Consider the following 16,151-nt stretch of genomic DNA (forward strand, 5'->3'; position numbering starts at 1 on the left):
ACAGGCAGGCAGCCTTAAAACAGGAGCCGAAGTTCACGCTGGAAGTCCGTCCGGAAAGGAACGAAAGCGAAGGGAAAGCACCCGTTAGCTGCTGAAGACACCCACATGCTCTTATTCAGTCCCGACACCTCTACGCAATCGTGCTTGATGACGGCAATAGCAGACGTGTTTTACGAAAAGCTCATTTAAGTTACAGAAGTGTAGGATCCAAATTATAAAGGATCTAAACAGCGAGTTCATCAAATGCGCGTTTAAAGTATTACTAACAGCCGACAAAGCAGCGCGGCGACACCCACGAAGTGGCTTGAATCGCTGCCTCTTTTACGGGGAAATTGACCAGCAATCGGACGTTTAATAGCGTCACCACTGAGAGTTAATCAGCATCGGTCTTATCGTAAAACCGGTTTGACAGGAAAGCAGGTCGCGTCCCTAAAATCGCGATCCGAATCCACCTTGTCATTGGTAACGACAGAAAACTGCAGTTTCTTCATCGAGGTTAGAACCGGCAGGTAATACGAGGCTCCCTGTACCATTTATGTAATTTCATTAATGTACACACGGTACAGTAAAAGATGGAGTGCTTTTATTGGTTATTCTAGGATTCGTACATTGTTATTGCTCTAAAAACCAACATTCATTTCAACACAGGAAATCAATTAATGTTATTACGGCGTTATGGCAACATAAAAATATATTAACTCGTAAGCAATTAAGTCAAATTCTGAAAATGAAGGTTTCTGTCACATCCAGTTCTATAAACAGGTAGCTTAATTAAAATGCGAATAAACCAAATGCATTTGAATTAGCCTAATTGATAAAATTACGTGATCCATTTTAAGTTTCACTTTGAAGATGCCATGGCACCATAATCTGCGCAGGTCTCAGAAAAGGTGTCTAGAAAAGGTGAATGGCAGACAATCTGAACCAAATGTGAAATCCTAGCTGACCAGGAGCAATTGAGTTAAAAAATGCATCAGAGAAAATTCAGCCGGCGTAGCAACCCTGCGCTGCATTTAATTTAATTTAATATGATGCAAGTAATATGTTCCCGAGTAAACGCGGATTTGTGCGTGATATATATATATATATATATATATATATATATATATATATATATATATATATATATATATATATATATATATATTGTATTACACACACACCTGATTTTATTTTTTCAAAAATAGTGTTAAACTCTCAATACATTATCATTCCGAATATTTGTGCTTTCAGTTCGTGCGGGCTACTGCAATAAACTATTATTTTGACACCAATATAAATAAATACATACATACATAAAAATAAATGTGACCCATATTTTGAAATACTTATTTTCCTGAAACTGACCAAGTACCTTAAAAATATTCCGAGGACATTCGAAAGGCAGCAGGTGAGAGGTTTGAAAGGCCACGCACGGCACCGTGTCCGCGCCCGGGGACGCGCACACTTAACGGGAGTGATTGACCCGAGCATCTCAATCAGGGATTTCCGATAATTTATCTCAGGCTAACATCCACAAAGAAAATATTCCCTTGCGGAATTTGATAGAAATTAATATTTTGATTTAAACGAGTGAAAGTGTCACTTTCCTTAGACGCGAACATCCTCTGCTTTAATCTTATTCTTGTGACCGTTTATGGTTTAATAATTGCACTTACAGTGTGTAGACGTGTGTTGATGAGCCCTCTAACTTTACTCATGTAACTCACTCAGGACAACAGATAATCATTTGGGTGAAGCGGAATACCCTAATAGTATTTTAATTACATAAATATTAATAATCTAAATGATAAAATGTTTTTAATATTTCCGCTTCACAGCTGGACTGTACTTAAATCAATTATTTTCTTATATATGTAAATATGTTTTGATGTCCCACAAATAACTTGATATTAGAATAAACGATAGTGACAGAACAAACCACTTTAAAACTTTATTCTTGTTTTATCACATGCGAAAAATGATGGAGAAAGGCTTCTTCAGGAAGCACGCCCTGATCTTTTATTTATAATGAATACGGGGCAATCCCCAGCCCTGAACAGACTCATTAGCCGGGTGCCGTGAATCCACACAGTACTGGGCGGCAAAAGGCGGCGCCCAGTTCCTCCTAACCTTCTGGCACCGGTGGACCCTGCGCGCTGGGCATGTTTCTTAAGATACTAGCGGCTTGAATCGGAAAGAAGTACTAGATATGTATCCATTTAATTTAAAAATATATTACCTATATAAACAAAAATATCCACGGCAGTACATGGCAACATACATTTGTTTAATAAGGGTGTTGTTGTGTTTCCCTTTCAATAGGATAAACAGCCTATACATGACAATCATTTCGCAACAGTAATCCTCTTACTATTGTTTTTGTATATTTCTTTACCTTGTTGATTCATACATTTTGACAAAATAAATATAAAATTTAAATCGTTTAAATTCAAATATTTACATATTTCTGTTAGGTTATTGCAAATATACACTATTGGTTTTATTCCGGCGTTCAAAACATAAATATAGAATTTGATCTGGTTAAAAACAATACGCTGACGATGAACCTGTAGTTAACAAGTTCAATTCTTTATATTATTAACATTTTAAAAACAAAGATAAACTTCAGGTTATACCACCAAAAAGCCGCAGTTTGCATGACTAAATAAGACAAGCTGATCACACTTGCCGTGATATATACAAATGTATTTGGCCGGTGTTTAACTGTGACTAGCTGCCTCCTTTGCTGGTTTTCTTTTTGCGCCTCTCTCAAACTGTCTTTTTCCTCACTTGATTTTCAAACCGAGGAGCCGTCCGCACACTTCCTCAAGCCGCTTTTTCCTAATACTTTCCTGCCCCTCTCTATTTATGAAAACGTCACTTCAGGTCCCTCCCTGTTTGAATCTCATTAGTTTCTTGTGTGTTTCTCCCTGTCAATAATCCCGAATCCAGACTCTCTCTATTTCCATCCCTCTCTATCTGTCAATCAGCGCCGCCTTTGAACTGAAAACCACTCCGACCAACTTCAACTCCCTCAATCCGAGCGCCTCGGCTCCGTCTCCGGCTCCTTTTTCTGCCAACATTTCCCTCTTTTTAGTTTCTACGAAGCGCCGCTCCTTGGAAAACGCTAATAGAGACCCTTAACTTCAGCTCGGATTCGGGATCGCCAAGATCAAGGGTTTAAAAACTTTGTGTTTTTGCCCCCAAAATCGGTCGGGAAGATGCCGCAGCTGAACGGCGGTGGAGGGGACGATCTGGGAGCGACCGACGAGATGATCTCCTTCAAAGACGAGGGCGAGCAAGAGGAGAAGATCTCGGAGATCTCTTCGGCGGAGAGGGATCTAGCAGATGTCAAATCTTCTCTCGTAAACGAATCAGAAACGAACCAGAACAGCTCGTCGGATTCGGAGGTGAGTGCGAAACCAAGTGGTTCTTTGGTCCGGCCCGGAAGGCCCCGGTTCGGTCCGCTTCGCCGCTTTTGTGCACTTTTTCTGTGTGTTAAACTTTGAAGCACGCCGTGGCCGTTCAGATGTGCCCGTGTCCTCCGTGTCCTTTAATGCAATCCCTGTGTCTCGTTGCATTTCAAGGCGGAAAGACGGCCTCCGCCTAGGTCGGAAACTTTCAGGGACAAAACACGGGAAAGTTTAGAGGAGGGTGAGTTTCTTTCTGCCTTTTTCTTCACACCGTGTCACGGACATTTAAAACGGCAAAGCAGCGCACACGCAGCTTTTCGGGCGGCGGAAAAAGTTTCCAGGGTACTCACAAAAGTTTTCTTTCTTTTCCCCCCGCCATGTTAGCTGCGAAAAGGCAAGATGGAGGGCTGTTCAAGAGCCCACCGTACCCGGGCTACCCCTTTATAATGATCCCGGATCTTACGGGCCCGTACCTGCCGAACGGATCGCTGTCCCCGACGGCGCGCACAGTAAGTTGCTGACACACCGGGCGTCCGTTTGTGTGCATGTGGAGCCGCTCCGGGCGGTGGAGGGGCTGCCTGCATACCGCCGCACACACCGCCGGGTCGCCCCGGTACCGAGCCAAACTTTCGTAACTTTCCCGGCGGCTCGGAGCGCGAGCCGGAGCTGCGCGTCGATGTGTGGCGCTTATGCCAGGTAGCGCACCTTCTGCAAATGAACACGCACACACTGCATATTTATTATACACGTTATATACCTTCCTGTTCTGTACAAGCGCGCAAATTATTCTCAACCAAAAGCGAAGTTAAAATGAAAATATAGCATGCTATGTTTATATTTAATTATATTACGCTCACATAGCGTTTCACCGGAGGCATAAATTATTTTAGCATTAATAAACGAATTAAAATATTCATTATTATAATGCAGCTTGTACCAGCGGGTAAACGCCGCTTGTTTTTATCGGTAAATATTGCAACAATTAATTCCTGACATTTTGTATAGTTATGAATTGCGGTTCTGTGGGCGACATCTTTTTTTGTCGGCATAATGGTTAATAGCAGTATTGTTTATATTTCTATTTAAATATTTTTTACTTATCTATTAATATTGCGTTGAAGTAAGGGAAGTAAAACGCTCAGAAATTACATGTATAGTAGTTCTTATTAAAATACCTTTGTAATGCCCCGGTTATTATTAATTCATACACAGGATCATTTTTAAATAATAATCATCAAGAAATTACACAGGCAATCATAAACACGAAAGCACATCCGTTCAAAGATATTTAGAATAGTACTTAAATGTGCACGTGTATATGCGACCCGTTTATCAGTGGTCGTGATCGTTGGTGCAAAGTGAACACATTATTCCTCACTTAATATGCTGCCATTAAACGGCCCCTTTGGGACAGTATAGGGCATTGTAGGGCGGATTTTGAGGCCCGCTTTACTCCGTTTTTTAGGTTTATTATTTCTTATTGTAATTTAACTGATGGGCACGCTATGAATGAACTGCAGAAAATGTGGAAACGCATTACCTGTAATACTGCGGCGTGACCAGCAACTACGGAACACTTATTTGAATTAAAAACAACGGACTTAAAAACAGAATTAAGAGCGCATCCTTTTAAATGATTTTTCTTACGAAATAGGAGAAATTAGCATAAATAAAATCACACCAAAACGTAATGTGCAGCCGTAGTACGGACGGGAGGTGCGGAAGACACAGCGCAAGATGCTTTATGATTTAAAAACGTTATCTGTATTTCGAAATGAAAATAAATGAAAATGTTAGAAGTATTTGCTAACCTGTGTTTGAGTGAATCCTCTGTGTTGTGTGTGTGTGTCCCTTCTGTTTTTGCATTAACATCATCCCCCTGTATGTTATACCAGCAGCATTTACCTAATATGCAACATTCCCGCAAATGCTATTTCTGTAAATGGAGAATTTTATGCAGACATATTTTTACAATTTTTGCTTTAAGTAAAAACTAAGTTTTTTATGTGAATGTATATTAAATACATAGGTGACATTATAGGTGTAGAATGCACTGACGTGCCCTGTCATTTGTTGCTTGGCGTGATTCTCGGAAGCCTCCTCTGTGAGCGGGCAGGTGCGTCTCCTGCCCTCGATGACCGTGGTGGTGCTCCTCTGCCCTTTGGGGGCTCGGCCGCTGTCCCGGCCCGTCCCGCATTGGCGCTCTGGTCCAGGCCTTTGTTTAGCGAATCACAGGTATCTTTCGGTTGGTCCCCTGCGTGGAGGTAACGTGTGGTGATGAGGTTCTTTGATGCTTTCGGCGGCCCGGTTGACGGCCTTATGGCCTCTCCTGCCTCCTTCCCACGGCGTCTCCCCCATCCTCTCTGTTCGGAGCCTTTTCACCTGTGAGTCACTTGCACCTTAAACAGCAGCAGCTTTTGTTTCCATAAATATGTGAATTAGTTTGTTGTGAATAATTAATATGTCCATCGATTAGCTGTCCGTATCATAACAAACATTAGGGCTGGTATGTCGCGCTTCGTAGAATTGACCTGGGGGTGTCCGTTACTTAATATCGGACAAAACATTGATCACAGCATCACTTTATTTCGGTGCTCATTTTTCTATATGCATTTTAAATCTTTTCCTTATCTTGCATTGCACCTGATATAAACAAGAAAAACACTTCAGAAAATAAGACTAAATTAAATATATTTTTTCTATACATTTTTGAGGCATGCAAGCCACCCCCCCCCAGTGAAATGTCAGTACTGCGGCTGTTACATGTAGCTCTCGGTGTCTCGGACCGGCACGGTGGTTACTGACAGCGCGGTAATTGCGGGACGCGTTCGCTGATTGTCCTGACCAGCTTTCCTGAGGAGTGGGCTGCAGTTTTCATGCATATTTCTGAATTGTGACTAAAATTAAACCATTTTTTGCTTCCTTTACTGGCTGTCTACAGGCTGCATTTTAGGTTGCTTCCATTTGGCTGCTTTGCCATATTCTTACTACACAGTAATTGCATAGTGATTTTTTTCCCTTCATGGTTGCGGGGGGGCGTGTAATTAGTCTGACCTCAGAGGGCTGTAACAACAGTTTGTTTTTCCAAGTCTCAAGTGCTTTACAATTTGGTATCATTTAGCAATTTGACATGAAGTCGTGTTACGGGTGATATGCCCCCCCCCCCCCCCCCACAAATAGGTGGACGTGGGGGCCTTGCTCAGCCAGCAGCTCTAAATCTGTTACACAAACAGAGCGTGGGGGTGAAAATCGCACCTCTGTCATGTCAGTCTGGGAAGGAAAGTGGGGCCCCTGTCTGTTAGTGGAGGGGTTGGAGTGGGGGGACAGAACCCCATACCCTTCCCCCCCCCCCAAGCTTGCAGTGGCTTTAGGTTCAAGTTTGGACTCCATCATGTAATTATGAGAGTGGAAATTCCCCTAAGTGCACGTCCTAATTTAGAGTTTAAACAAACGCTTCCGAGACTGACGGCAAGGCAGCCACAGACGGAACAATAGATACAGTATGAGTACCTTCTTATTTTGCTGCCTCGCTGCTGTTTCTGCCACGCAGAGACAGTCACCGAGCGTGTCTGCCTCCTAAATATTAAACACTCTGGCAGGATGTGCACGGGCTCCTGGTGATGAGGCCACCCAGCCCCCCGGCCTTTTGTGCGAGCCTGCAGATATCTTGTCTTTTGTCCGCTCATAATTGACTAGGATGAGATCTTTTCCTCTTTTAATTCAGCAGGACAAATAGTAACAATAGATTATGATATGAGTGATGTACAGGACTGCTCTGCCGGGGAGGTGTAGCAGGGGGTGTAAGGGCACTTTGGAAGGGGCCCACACCTTATCACATTGGTTTTACATGTTAATGTCTCCTAATCGCTGTCCTCAGGGGTTTAATGGCGTGACGCTCTGCTCTTGCTACAAAATATGTGCAGTTTGTTTAAAGAGTTAGCATCCCTTTGTTTTGCTAATCGCTTTTGTTTACAGCGTATGGCCAGAGTCTTTCAGTCACTAGTTGGACATTTGCTCTCTTTCCTCTCACGGTCTCCATTTTTCATTGTGCCTCCACACAAAGGAAAAATGTTCCTCATGTTTTGTACGTTTTGATAAACAGTCATAAAACGACAATCTGTTTTGGATTTGGGGGGAGTTCGGGTCGGGAATAAAGTTTGGCACCATTAAAATAAATGCGAGGCCTGTGAGGCATTAGCACAGGGCGACGTGGTCCAGAGCTTAATTAGTCCAAACTGTAATTGTTCATGGTCTGCCAGCAGAAGTAATGTTCAGGAAAAGTGCAGTTGCACTAAATCGGCCCACAGTTTTTAAAACAATAAATCACTTGCATATTTGTGCCATGATTCAGAAGGAGTCCGGACCTCTCCCATCTCCACATGTGGTAAATTGTAAAGTCAATGAATTGCAGATGTAGGGAATACAGTGAGGTTTTGTGAGTGCCTGGTGAATGAATGCAGAAGATTCACGCTGTAAATATTTACAGACATCACCAGACTTTTGTTTTTTTATGTAGAAGGCAGGGGACAGTGCAGCTCGAACGCGCAGGAGTTGGTCATCATTGATCGGGAGGTGGAATTCAGCTGGGAATAAGATACTTAATGTAATACATGCTTATGTGGACCTCTGGCAGAATGTGTCTGTTGTTTGGGTTTAAGTCATTCTTACTGATAGCTGAAGTGACATTCATGTAGTGTTTGTTCTGAGTTCAGATTTACATTTTGTTTGCTGGACTTTTCCCCCAAAAAAACGTGACATGGAGACATTTCATTCTAATTGCAGCTTCAGTCAGTCATGTTATCCTAATACCACAGGGACATCCCCCAATCCTTGTGTAGAGAAATCGCGTTCAGACATGCTTTTTTACAATGACCTTTCTGTATGTGTCTGAACAAGCACACGCGTGTGTCTACGTGCACATGAACGCCTCATGAGCTGTAGTGTTGAGGTATATGAAACAGTGCCCACCCCCCCACCCCCCCGCTCACCAAAAAGGTGTGTGGAACAGAGAACAGGCTGCATTGCTTGCTGCGTATCGGCCACCAGGCCATGGCCCTGCTGATGAGCCCATGGTCGCACGGCTCACTGTGCCTCAGCCATGGGGCCGGGTCCTTGCTGAGGAGCCCATGGTCGCATGGCTTGCTGTGCCTCGGCCATGGGGCCGTTGCCTTGTTGAGGAGCCCATGGTCGCATGGCTGGCTGTGCCTCGGCCATGGGGCCGGGGCCTTGCTGAGGAGCCCATGGACACACGGCTCACTGTGCCTCAGCCATGGGGCCGGGGCCTTGCTGAGGAGCCCATGGACACACGGCTCACTGTGCCTCAGCCATGGGGCCGGGGCCTTGCTGAGGAGCCCATGGACACACGGCTCACTGTGCCTCAGCCATGGGGCCGGGGCCTTGCTGAGGAGCCCATGGTCGCACGGCTCACTGTGCCTCAGCCATGGGGCTGGGGCCTTGCTGATGAGCCCATGGTCGCATGGCTCGCTGTGCCTCGGCCATGGGGCCATTGCCTTGTTGAGGAGCCCATGGTCGCATGGCTCGCTGTGCCTCGGCCATGGGGCCGTTGCCTTGTTGATGAGCCCATGGTCGCACGGCTCACTGTGCCTCGGCCATGGGGCCATTGCCTTGTTGAGGAGCCCATGGTCGCATGGCTGGCTGTGCCTCGGCCATGGGGCCGGGGCCTTGCTGAGGAGCCCATGGTCGCATGGCTCGCTGTGCCTCGGCCATGGGGCCGTTGCCTTGCTGATGAGCCCATGGTCGCATGGCTCGCTGTGCCTCGGCCATGGGGCCGTTGCCTTGCTGATGAGCCCATGGTTGCATGGCTGGCTGTGCCTCAGCCATGGGGCCGTTGCCTTGCTGATGAGCCCATGGTCGCATGGCTGGCTGTGCCTCAGCCATGGGGCTGTTGTCCTGCTGATGAGCCCATGGTCACACGGCTCAGTCCATGCAGGAATGCTGCTCCATTTACTGCTGAGCATGGCCAGGTACGCATGTCTGGCCATAGATGCTGGCAGGGACGTCCTGATTTCATTTATTTTTCTTTCAAAATGAAGATTTTATCTCAGTGAGGCGCTGCTGCATGGCTGCTTTAATTAAAGATGACCGATTCATGTTCATTCTCTGGCTGCCTATTCTTGTTGTTTTGTTAATTGGAGGAGGGCAATGCGCATTTAGCTCAGTAGTTCACAAACTCAGGTAGCTGTAGCCTACAGCAGTAGTCGCCGCTAAATGCCAGTGTGGTGCACTATCCCCAGCCAGGCTAATTAGTCTGATAGGCAGAACACAGACCTGCTAAGGGTAACGTCTGTCAATAGAGACAGTTTGTCTGTTTTGACGATGATGTTTATGAAATTGTCACAGTGTTTGTTGTGATATTTTTGCCATTGTTCATGATGCAAATTGGGGTTATCGTTTATTACTCTTGATTTGGTGGAATGTGCAAAAGGAGGAGGCCTTTGGCCCCCTGCTGCTGGTGCACTGGTGACGGTTGGGGAGCACCTGTAAGAGCGAGGTCTCTGGCCCCGTGTGGGATGCTGGCGTGCTCTGAATGGGCCGCGTAATTGCCGCGGTAATTGGAGCAGCCGCGGCCGTGGGCTAGGCGTCCACACAATGGGGCCTCTGCTGGCTTGCTTAGGAAGGGAGGGGTGGGGGCACTGGTTTGTGCAGGTTTTGACGGATGTGCACCATGTGTGGCTTCAGCTTCCTCCACTTAAGAGATTTTGGAGGGTCGGGGGGGCAACAATTGTCCGTGTTACTCTGCGTGCCGCCGCCAGCTGACCTATGACCTCTGACCTGGGACGTGAGCTGCTTCTGCAGAGTATCCAGCTCGCAGCTGTATTTTATTGTCAGTTAACAGTGACTTTGACTAAGATTCTTCTGTTAGCATGTCATGGGCTTGCACTGAACAATTTACAGACGAGTAGCATGTAGAGTAAAGCCTTTCCCCTGGGCTCAGTTTTAACTGTGTCAGCCCCCAGGTCTGGGGGATCGGACCACCACCTTAGATGGCTTGTTTGGGCAGGTGAGGCGCAGCTCTGTGACTCTCCTCCAGCTCTCTTTGGGCGTGGGCCTCCCTGTCATTGTGTGCCAGTGACCTCCTGCCACAGCTGTTAGTCTCTCCAAGGCTCCACACCCTTGGTCCTGCCTGGGAAAAGCCTGTTTTGTGCTTTAAAGGGAGAATGAGACAAAATGATCTCCTGCCATCCCAGTGCTCAGAGTCCTGCCTGATCAAATATCTGGACGTTTTCTGTTACCAGCCCGCTGGATATATACTCATGTGTACAGCCGCAGTAATGCAGCGTGGTCAGCCGCCCGGCAGAAGACATTGTCTGTGTACTACCTGATACTAATTTAAGATTTATTTTATTTGCATGTTACAGTCCATTTTTTAAGATAATCTACTCTAAAGCCTTTAGAGACATGAAAATCTTTTGTGTGTCTAGAACACATAATTGAGGAGTGAAAGGTTATAAACTCTAACCCATGTATTTTTAATCTTCTAATTAAACTTTTAATTGCTATGGGATAAGTTCCAAGGACAGTTTTTTTTTCTGTGTGTGTGTGTGTGTGTGTGTGTGTGAGAGAGAGAGAGAGAGAGAGAGAGAGAGAGAGAGAGAGGAGGGGGGGAGACAGTGCTAATGAGGCAATTTTCAACTAGTTTGCTTGTCAAGGTGCTACATTTATAAACACACAAAGGTGAAGGAGATAGCGTTGCCAAGGAAGAAATAAATTAATCTACTAGTAGGGGGATTACTGGGGGATTTAATGGAAAAAAAATGTTGCATTTAAAAATTGCTGAAGGCTACTGAGATGCAGTCCTCATAGATGCTTCCAGCTCTCTAACGAGACCTGTTTAAGTTCACGTAACTTCCTGAAGAAGTGAATAAAGTACAGTCCCAGGGCAGAGGGCTTTGTTTTTGTTGCTATGTTTTCTTAGAGATAAAAACAGCAGTAAAATGGGCCATCACATGCCTGAAGATCACGTTGTGAGTATCCTTCAGAGAAGAACGCTAGCACTGAAGTGTAGGCTCACTTTGTGCATGTGTTGATAACACTCAACATGAAGAGCAGATTAACACAGTGATGATACTGAATTCAAAATGCTCCAGTCTGGTTTGGTATACAGTGGCGGTTCATATCTGTGCTTTCAAATGGCAATACTGCACACTTCGGAATGAATAATTAATCATAGTACACAGGTGTTTGTCTGCAAAAACAGTCTCTGCTAATGTGAGAGGAAGGCAGAAGTTTGGAAAATTGGCTGTTTTTTTTTTTTTTTAAATGACGTCCATGTGGTCGATGGAATGGAGGAATTCTTCTTAAAGAGTTGGAGGATTGTGCATGTGATTTGGAATTCGAAAAGGACCTGCCTGGTTCTGGGCCAGGCAGACGGTGACAGTGAGTGACGTGGTCACATGGGCTCTGTTGGGCTGCGTGCCCAGTCACTCATGGCCCCCCGTCCTTTCTGAGAGCCCACTTCCTTTATAACTTTATGGCAGCCTATCTTTACAGATGAACACACACTTTGCATTTTTCAAATGCCGATAAAGGCAGATCAGCTGCCCTGGTAGCATAGTTGACGTTCAAAGTCCCAGGTTATATTCTGCAGCACCTAAAGGTAGCATTTTCAGTCTGGGCAGTCCTTTATTCCTTGTTGTCTGGATAAAGTCCCCTGTGATTCTGGGACAAACTATGAGTCCACTGGCTTTTCGAGTGTCCCAGGTGTTGCTACTGCCCCTAACGGAACTCTCGCCACTGCTGTGGGAGCCTAGTCGCTGTGTTTACAGAACACGTCCTGCTGCTTCAGCACAGAAGGGGCTGCGTTTGTTTACAGAGTGGAATGGTTCTTTTGGGCCCCTGGCTTGCCTCGCACTGGATGTCTCCCCTGGGGGCTTGTGGGAGTTTGTGTTGAGCTGGAGCACAGCACCCTGTACACATGCACTGACCTATCCTCTGCACTGCTCTCCTCCCCTCCCTCATGTCTGTGCTGCTGGGGACTGAAGGGTCCCGTGGGTGGAGGGAGGGGCCGCTGACACGCCAGAGGACTAATCGCTGTTTGAATTACCCGTTATGATCCGTTGACAAATCTCTCGGGTTCCTGCCGCTGGAGCAGAAAATGCGTCCCGGGGCTGGCGGTGCAGACCGCACTTCAACAAGATGGATAAAGGCAATTATTGGCCAGAGCTGGGGAGAGAAAATCCATTTAAAGCTCGTAACGTTAAGCAGGGGCCGTGGTTAATTCATTTGGCCAATTTGCGGGTGATGTACGAGTGTCAGGGCACGTCGGGGGGGCGCTCACTGCTGCGTCTGGGGGGTAGTGCTGTAAGTGCCCTAAACCCCCCTCCCTCAAATTTTACTGGATAATACAGATGGGTCCTACGGTTTGAAATGACAAAAAGATTCAGTGGCTGCTGTAGAGGGGATGGCTGTGCAAATGAGCCAGAAAAAACAGGAGGCATGTGGAATTAAGTTATACATGGAGGACAGGCGCATGTGAGGTCAGGGTTAGGTACGGAGGATCGGAGTGTGTGGGGTTAGGGTTAGGCACAGAGGATCGGAGTGTGTGGGGTTAGGGTTAGGTACGGAGGATCGGAGTGTGTGGGGTTAGGGTTAGGTACGGAGGATCGGAGTGTGTGGGGTTAGGGTTAGGTACGGAGGATCGGAGTGTGTGGGGTTAGGTATGGAGGACAGGCGCATGTGAGGTCAGGGTTAGGTACGGAGGATCGGAGTGTGTGGGGTCAGGGTTAGGTACGGAGGATCGGAGTGTGTGGGGTCAGGGTTAGGTACGGAGGATCGGAGTGTGTGGGGTTAGGGTTAGGTACGGAGGATCGGAGTGTGTGGGGTTAGGGTTAGGCACGGAGGATCGGAGTGTGTGGGGTTAGGGTTAGGCACGGAGGACAGGCACATGTGAGGTCAGGGTTAGGCACGGAGGATCAGAGTGTGTGGGGTTAGGGTTAGGTACGGAGGATCGGAGTGTGGGGTTAGGGTTAGGTATGGAGGACAGGCACATGTGAGGTCAGGGTTAGGCACGGAGGATCGGAGTGTGTGGGGTTAGGGTTAGGTACGGAGGACAGGCACATGTGGGGTTAGGGTTAGGTATGGAGGACAGGCACATGTGAGGTCAGGGTTAGGCACGGAGGATCGGAGTGTGTGGGGTTAGGGTTAGGTACGGAGGATCGGAGTGTGTGGGGTTAGGGTTAGGTACGGAGGATCGGAGTGTGTGGGGTTAGGGTTAGGTATGGAGGACAGGCGCGTGTGAGGTCTGGGTTAGGTACGGAGGACAGGAGTCTGTGGGGTCTGGGTTAGGTACGGAGGACAGGCGTAGAGGATGGGGGCGCGTGAGGTCAGTCAGGGTTAGGCACGGAGGACGGGAGCGTGTGGAGTCAAGGTTAGGTCTGGTTGTCCTAATTGTGTACATTTTTGCTCCTCTTAGCTTGGGTGTGGATTCCCAGTATTTGATGGGTGGCCTTATGTGTATTCTGGGTCATTCAAACACTCTTAACCCTAGACGAAGTCAGTAATTCATTTGTAAGGGCTAAGGTCAATCTAATGGTCTAATTTAATGATGATTTTCATATATTGGTATGTTTTTGCAATCAAAGGGTAGAGTAGCCACCTTTAGCAGGCAGTACACGCTCTTTGTTGAGACATGTACATTGCAGATGTCAGTGTCATTAGTGTTAGGATTACTCACATTCCAGTGGGACTTCGTTTGGAAGCCCTGAAAGATGCTCCTGTGTCTCCCTGTAAGTCTGTCCTGTACCAGCTCAGCAGCGCTGCTTCTCTGTGAATGTTTCTGGCTCCTGGGTTAAAGTCTCTTGGCCTGAACTGTGCTACTTATTGTCCTATCAAAGAATGCAGGCCTTCACTGCGGCGGCAGAGACGTGTTGCATCACCGGTCGTGTGTCTCTTACAGCAGCTGTTTGTGGTGGCGTGCAGAGCAGCAGCTGGTGGGGGTGGGGGTTGGGGGGGCAGGCAGTGCTGCAGGATGGGCCTGGCTCTAGACCGAGATGTAAGAGTGATATGCTAAGGCAGTGGTTAGCAGGACAGTGTGAGGGAGTGAAGGAGAGGCCACTTCCAGTTGAATACCACGGGTTCTGATTTCTGACGACACGCAGGCAGTGAGACATGCCAGAATTCTCTTCCATTTTTTCTTTAAGCTTACCCCAGTGGTGCTGTTTGAATGGGATCTATGACCATGTCTGCCAAAACACACAGAAATGCTTGTCACCTAACTGGCAGTTGATGAGACCAGGAAATGTGAGCTGGGCACAGAGGCTCACACCTCCAGTGACCCCCATCCCCAAACCGAAATGGACACCAGTGCTTTAAACCCAGAATAGAGCCAGACCTGGCTATGGAAAGAGGGTGGCAGAAGAGGAGGTTTCTAAACTGTAAGTGTTCCTCTGCTGTGGGATTGGCTCAGTGAGTATCTCGGCCTATCATCATCATAGTGGACGGGGCCCTTGCTGCTCTGTCCTCACTGCCAAAGGGACAGCATGATGGCCTATCATCATCATAGCGGACAGGGCCCATTGCTGCTCTGTCCTCACTGCCAAAGGGACAGCATGATGGCCTATCATCATCATAGTGGACAGGGCCTGTTGCTGCTCTGTCCTCACTCCAAGGGGACAGCATGATGGCCTATCATCATAGTGGACTGGGCCCTTGCTGCTCTGTGCTCACTGCCAAAGGGACAGCATGATGGCCTATCATCATCATAGCGGACAGGGCCCATTGCTGCTCTGTCCTCACTGCCAAAGGGACAGTATGATGGCCTATCATCATCATAGTGGACGGGGCCTGTTGCTGCTCTGTCCTCACTGCCAAAGGGACAGTATGATGGCCTATCATCATCATAGTGGACAGGGCCTGTTGCTGCTCTGTCCTCACTCCAAGGGGACAGCATGATGGCCTATCATCATCATAGTGGACGGGGCCTGTTGCTGCTCTGTCCTCACTGCCAAAGGGACAGTATGATGGCCTATCATCATCATCATAGTGGACAGGGCCTGTTGCTGCTCTGTCCTCACTCCAAGGGGACAGTATGATGGCCTATCATCATCATAGTGGACGGGGCCTGTTGCTGCTCTGTCCTCACTGCCAAAGGGACAGTATGATGGCCTATCATCATCATAGTGGACAGAGCCTGTTGCTGCTCTGTCCTCACTCCAAGGGGACAGCATGATGGCCTATCATCATAGCGGACGGGGCCCGTTGCTGCTCCGTCCTCATTGCCAAAGGGACAGCATGATGGCCTATCATATCGGCATGTTTTCTGCTAGTTGTTACATAACTTAAGGTATCCATTAAAAACATCTCAAAACGCAAACCTTAACAAAGAACTTGAACTACAAGTTATACAATTGTCAGACTGAGAAAAAGATTGCCTTTTATTTCTAAACAGTGCCTCCTTGTACTTGCAGTTTGTCGTCCTTTTTACCAGCAGTCCATTATCGTCCTGATGCCCTGACCCAAAGACATATTAGCCTTGAGATCCCTTAGCTTTAGAATATGACACCACAAACCTCTGACTCTCCCCCTGTGTACACCAAACAGGAAGATCACACTCAGCAGTCAGCAGTACTGAAAAGCATCAAGAATTTGCGTTCAGTGTTCCTGGATCACTGTACCGGTTTATCATTGGGATGCTCCCATCACATGCACTCGTTTTGCCATGTCTGTACAAGGGAGAGGTCTTATCTGCATCTTTCGGGAGGTTACTGCTCGGTGGGATGCCTAGTAATGTGACCTCTG

General features: G+C 47.1%; 1 protein-coding gene and 1 long non-coding RNA gene across 29 annotated transcripts in view; one reads left to right on the top strand and one right to left on the bottom strand.

The window, feature by feature from the left end:
• Positions 1 to 2,252: 2,252 nt before the first annotated feature.
• LOC125715336 (uncharacterized) lies at positions 2,253 to 3,864 on the bottom strand. The gene is made up of 2 exons (XR_007384012.1): positions 3,746 to 3,864; positions 2,253 to 3,600 (listed from the first exon to the last, which is right to left on the bottom strand). It is a non-coding gene; the product is annotated as an uncharacterized LOC125715336 (long non-coding RNA).
• The window catches only part of tcf7l2 (transcription factor 7 like 2), an 87,952-nt gene continuing 75,004 nt past the window's right edge, over positions 3,204 to 16,151 (top strand). For all 28 annotated transcript variants that reach the window (XM_048986671.1, XM_048986672.1, XM_048986676.1 and 25 more), the window contains exons 1-3: positions 3,204 to 3,392; positions 3,570 to 3,636; positions 3,780 to 3,904. In XM_048986671.1, the coding sequence (XP_048842628.1) occupies positions 3,204 to 3,392; positions 3,570 to 3,636; positions 3,780 to 3,904 (381 nt within the window). The remainder of the gene's footprint in view (positions 3,393 to 3,569; positions 3,637 to 3,779; positions 3,905 to 16,151) is intronic.

Source organism: Brienomyrus brachyistius, chromosome 20 (assembly GCF_023856365.1).
Source record: "Brienomyrus brachyistius isolate T26 chromosome 20, BBRACH_0.4, whole genome shotgun sequence".
In the NCBI taxonomy this organism is placed as follows: domain Eukaryota; kingdom Metazoa; phylum Chordata; class Actinopteri; order Osteoglossiformes; family Mormyridae; genus Brienomyrus; species Brienomyrus brachyistius.